Consider the following 5262-nt stretch of genomic DNA (forward strand, 5'->3'; position numbering starts at 1 on the left):
GTTAACCTCCTCCTATCAGACCATAGAGCATGTTAACCTCCTCCTATCGGACCATAGAGGATGTTAACCTCCTCCTATACGATCAGGAAGTACAAAGAACGTTGATGTTGGACAACGGGTCGATCGACCCGAGGACAACATGAGGGTTAAGTAGAAAACGCAACACTTTCACCAGGAAACGGGTGTTCATGTCCTGGGAGTACTACTCTGGGGGTGGAGACATTTTAGTGGATTTATTGGCCTTTGTCGCTTAAGAATTGTCCTTTGAACTGTGATGTAACTGTGATAAATTGGCAGATGATAACATCTCGTATGATTCGAGTTCCTTGAATCAAATCGTACCGCTGCAGACTTTAAGGTATCGGCAAATATGGTATCGCTGTCCAAAGAATTGATAAAGTATCATACCGCGACAAACGTTGTGGTTTCCACCCGTAGAGCAAAGCAGCTTACTGTGTACCAAGCACTGAGTTGTTTTTGGTGTTGATGTTGTTGTTGACGTTGTTGTTGTTGTTGTTGTCGTCCAGGTGGATGAAGAGACCTCGCTGTGGCATCCCAGATCATCCTCACACCAGCCGCCGGCAGAGGAACAAACGCTACGCCCTGACGGGGCAGAAATGGAGAGACAAGAAGATCTCCTACAGGTATCTATCTATCTGTCTGTCTGTCTGTCTGTCTGTCTGTCTGTCTGGTTGGTGGATGGGTTGGTTGGTTAGTGGATTGGTTGGTTTGTGGGTTGGTTGATGGATTGGTTGGTTAGTGGATTGGTTGGTTGGTGGAGGGGTTGGTTTGTGGGTTGGTTTATTAGTGGGTTGGTTGAGGGATTGGTTGGTTTGTTGGTTGGTTGGTTGGTTGAGGGATTGATGGATTATCTTCAGGTTGTTAGTACATATTGGGCGGCACAACCATCTTTGCCTCGGCCGAAAGCGCAACCAATGAGATAACAGCATGTCGTTACCTAGCAACGGAAAACGGTCATGTGTCTGCAGCTTTACTTTGAAAGGACATTCACTCTGATCTGGGATTATGTTCAAAGCTTCCTGTTGTCATTGAAGGCATCTCTGTCTCGACCTCACCTTCGGACAGCGATGGCTTTGATTTTTAGGTTGCCATGACACTCTCTCTATCTCTCTCCCTCTCTCCATCCCTTTCACTCTGTCCTCAGTTAGGCCTAATGTGAATTTGCTCCGTCCCACGAGGCTCTGAATGCATCTCATATCCTTGCATTACATCCACCCACTCTTCTACCCGTCCTCTCTTTCCTCCCCATCCTCTCTTTCCTCTCTTTCGTCTCTCCCGTCTGTCTCCATACGGACAATAAAACATGTCCCTGGAGGCCGGGACTGTCCAACCAGCAGCTCAGCCGTGTAATAAAGCTCTGATGCAGATTAAAGACGTCCCGTGAGACACTGAACACCTCCCAGCTCCTATTGTTGTGTCTGTCTGTTATGCTCTGTCTCTCTCTCTCTCTCTGTCTCTCTCTCTCTCTCTGTCTCTCTCTTTCTCTCTCTCTCTCTCTCTGTCTCTCTCTGTCTGTCGGGAGAGAGAGAGAAACTAACCAATCGGTGCTGCCTACACCTTGTTAGCCTCCTGCTAGCGTTAGCACCCAACAGGCTTCAACAGGGCAAGTATTAAACGTGCTTTTAGCATCTTAACATGTTCAGAATGTCATTTAAAGTGCCCCCCCCCATGTGCAGTGATTCCTTCAGGGTGAACACAGTGAATCTGATGCTGAAGATGTGACAGAAAGGCATGAAAGTTGCTAATGCTAATGCTAATTCAGCTGTGTTTACTTCCTCTGTTGAGACCAGTTAGAGAGCTTAGGGAGCGTCTACAAACTACAACACAGAAAAGAGATAAAACTTACTTTGAAAAATAGGCATATGGTTATTTTTTAAAAGTAAGCGCTCTAGTAGGCTACAACTAGCCAGAAGTTGTTATTGAGGTATGTTTGGAGACGCAAACTTATTTAATCATTAAATTGATAGTCTCCATATTTTAGTTTCATCTCTTTTCTGTGTTGTAGTTTGTAGCCGGTCCCTAAGCTCTCGTAAAAGTATTTTTCCCCAAAGCTAACCAGGTGCTGGTTCTGGTTCTGGTGCTGTTGCCAGTTTGGTGCTGGTTCTACTCGCCAGTTCTCTAAGAACCAGCTGGATCGTCCCCAGCCTGAGACCCGGCAGACCGGTGGTTTCCTCCCCAGACCACGGTGGTTCTGGTCTCCCATCCATGTCCAAAGCTAACATTAACAGCTCTCTATGGTTAACAGCTGACCGGGGTTTTCAAAATGGTCGCCAGAAGTTTTTGTTTTCTAACGTCATGATAACCCCCCCCCAGCACCTGACGTGACCAGTTCTTATCTCTAGACCAGCGCTACGTTGGTGCTGAGTTGGAACCCGTGTTCTTGGCCCAGAGCCAGGTTTATTTGTGTGGAAAAGCAGAGAACCGGTTTGATATTTGGCCCTGACTCCGAACCAGCACCAGAACCGCCTCAGTGGAGAAGCCATATGACTGGTCTCAACACAGGAACTACACACAGCTGACAAGATCATGAAAGATATAACGAAATTTGCTCAGAGAAAGACAAAAACTAAGGACATTTACTCAATGTTTTTATGTTATTTTAGTTAGTTTTGCAAACAAACATTACAGTGTTAGTTTCTTGGCTTTTTGCAATGCTTCATTTTTATTTCTATTTCAGTTTACGATCGTTTTTCCCACCTAGTCCTTCTTAGTTTGCTTGTTTTTATTAACGATTAGATTCCCACAAGAGCAAGCGAGAGCATTTCATCTGTAACTTTCATCTGTAAGAGTACTTCAGGTACTCTGGAGAGGAAACTAATTTCAAAAAGCTCATTTGCAACACGGCATACACAACAGCAAATCAAGCTGTTTTTTCCAGCTTCCTCTCTCTCCCCCCCCCACCACCACACCACCCTGCTCCCAGCTTTACAGGGCTAATGTAAATTACAGCGCTCCCACGAGACATTGAATGCATCCCAGCCAGCGTTACATGAAGCTCACACTTTGAGATTGGGTTACCTCTTCCTGTATCTGAGTCTCCTCGGAGCTCCTCTTCGTGTTTCAGCCTGTCCCATTCCCTCCGTGCTGCCTTCAGGGCCCTGCCCCCGCCACTGTTAAAGCCCTATTACTGTAATCATTTTAAACCTAATTGTTTCTTTTCCAAGGCGCCAAAACCATCTCCAGAGCCGGCCTCGTGTATTACAACACTCCTCTGTGTTTGTGTGTGTGTGTGTGTGTGTGTGTGTGTGTGTGTGTGTGTGTGTGTGTGTGTGTGTCATTCACTGCCTGGATTACGTTGTTTCTGATCCAAATTGATGTCTACTGGCGATGTTTTGTTCCGATGGACGGAGTAGGTTCATGTTGCTATCCATGTTCTTAGCTGTGAAGATGTAGCTCTTAGTTTTAAAATTATTATATATATTAGAAATGATTATATAACAGACGTTACAATACAAAACTATATCTAATAAAATATTTAAAATAAGAGTGTACTTTTTCACTTTTTTAACCTATGTTGTGCACAAAAAAAGATGTATAACGCAATAAAGGAAAGGGGGGAAAAGCCAAAAAGCATTATTCTGGGTCTCCATGCAGTCAAAGACCCATATTTTTATAAATCTGTCGCTTATTTTGACATTTTAAGACTTTTTACTACACCTTTTTTTCAACGTTTCAACTTGAATTTGTGAATCTTGAGTTGAGTATATTTTTACACATCCCTTTCCACACGATTAGACAGTTATTTAGAGCTTAGGTGAGTACACAAGTAATATTTGCCAACTATTTAATAGTCATTTTTCATGCAAAAATAACAGAAGAAGCTGTATTCAGCCTCGCAAATATGAAGATGTTCTCTTCTTTTCTGTTTTATATCATAATAAACTGAGTATCTTTTCACATTTAAGAAGTTGGAATCAGAAGTACTTACTTCTGTTTCATAAAGACTCAACCCGATTGTCAAATAAGTTTGCGATTGATTTACTAGATGACAACTAGTCGATTCAGCTTTGCAGCTTTACTAATTAGCACTAGAAAACTAAAGCTAGCTGAGGCTGATGGAAAAGTCTTAAAGCAGAGAATCAGTCGGGAGGACTTTCTTCTCTGCTCCAAACGCTGGATTTTGGATCCTCTGGAGCAATGCAGAGACACATTTAGAGGAATTTCAAGGCTGCCGGCAACTGCAAATGATCACCCGCTGCTCTGCGGTTGAGCTGCAGGATTATGTAACTGTGCATCTCTCTATTGATGCCTCAGGACGGGGAGGTCAGTCTTTAAAAACCAGTCCAGGAAGAGATGAGGAAGAAAAAGAAGTGGAGGTGTACAAAGAAGAATCAGAAAGACAGAAACAGAATGGCAAGTGGTATGCTTCACTTCACTTTCTCACAAATTGGCATGCAGCCATGATGTGTAATGTTATTACATACAGTGTATAGACAAGCTGTGTAATGGGTCTGGCAGTAGTAGTACCGAGAATCTACCCCCTGCTGAAATTGTTCCACCACTTCTGTTCAGCGGGCGTATTCGACAGACTGTGACTGCCCTGGGTAGAGACAACTGAGCTTGCAGCTTTGTAGCAGCTGTTGCAGTGACATTAGGCCCAGAAAAGGGGCTGTCAGTCGGGCACAAAGCTCCGCAAGGTTGTGTTCTTTTTAGGGGCTGTTGCAGTGATGTTAAGCCCAGAAAAGGTGGCCGTCGGTCAAGCACAAAGCTCCGCAAAGTTGCTGTCTTTTTAGCAGCTGTTACAGTGACATTAAGCCCAGAAAAGGTGTCTGTTAGCCGGGCACAAAGCTCTGCAAGGACTAGCATCAAGGTAACATTGAAATGTGTGACGTCGTTGGGTGAAGCGTTTTCAACCTAGCAACTGGTGTGGGGAGGAGGGGGGGCCGGGGGAGATGACTCTCTCCAGTATTTTGAATTTGGACTGCAGTAACCAATTTCAACGCTAGCTGTCAGTTTACATATTGCACCTTTAAGTTTTCCAGCCAACAAAGCCTATCGATTGAAACCAGGTTGAAAGTTGTAAAAAAGATGTGAAGAAGAAACGGAGAGAGGGAACATACATGTATGCATCTTTAAGCTACCCAGCCTGTTCTCTCTGCAGATACTCTGTAGATGGTGTGTGTGTGTGTGTGTGTGTGTGTGTGTGTGTGTGTGGGCCAGGTATTGCTACATTTGTGGGGACCAAAAACTGTGAATCCAGTATACTTATGGGGACCTGACAGCTTTGTGGGGACAAAATGC

General features: G+C 44.2%; 3 protein-coding genes across 3 annotated transcripts in view; 1 reads left to right on the plus strand and 2 right to left on the minus strand.

Annotated features, from left to right (window-relative positions):
- LOC117943095 (nuclear factor 7, brain-like) overlaps positions 1-5262 on the minus strand; it is a 214395-nt gene that overhangs the window by 174778 nt on the left and 34355 nt on the right. The gene's annotated exons all lie outside the window — the stretch shown is intronic.
- The window catches only part of LOC117943104, a 139018-nt gene that overhangs the window by 13081 nt on the left and 120675 nt on the right, over positions 1-5262 (minus strand). The gene's annotated exons all lie outside the window — the stretch shown is intronic.
- mmp24 (matrix metallopeptidase 24) overlaps positions 61-5262 on the plus strand; it is a 24740-nt gene continuing 19538 nt past the window's right edge. The window contains exons 1-2 of the mRNA XM_034869446.1: positions 61-89; positions 528-644. Coding sequence (XP_034725337.1) covers positions 61-89; positions 528-644 — 146 coding nt within the window. The remainder of the gene's footprint in view (positions 90-527; positions 645-5262) is intronic.

This window comes from Etheostoma cragini, chromosome 4 (genome assembly GCF_013103735.1).
Source record: "Etheostoma cragini isolate CJK2018 chromosome 4, CSU_Ecrag_1.0, whole genome shotgun sequence".
Lineage (NCBI taxonomy): Eukaryota > Metazoa > Chordata > Actinopteri > Perciformes > Percidae > Etheostoma > Etheostoma cragini.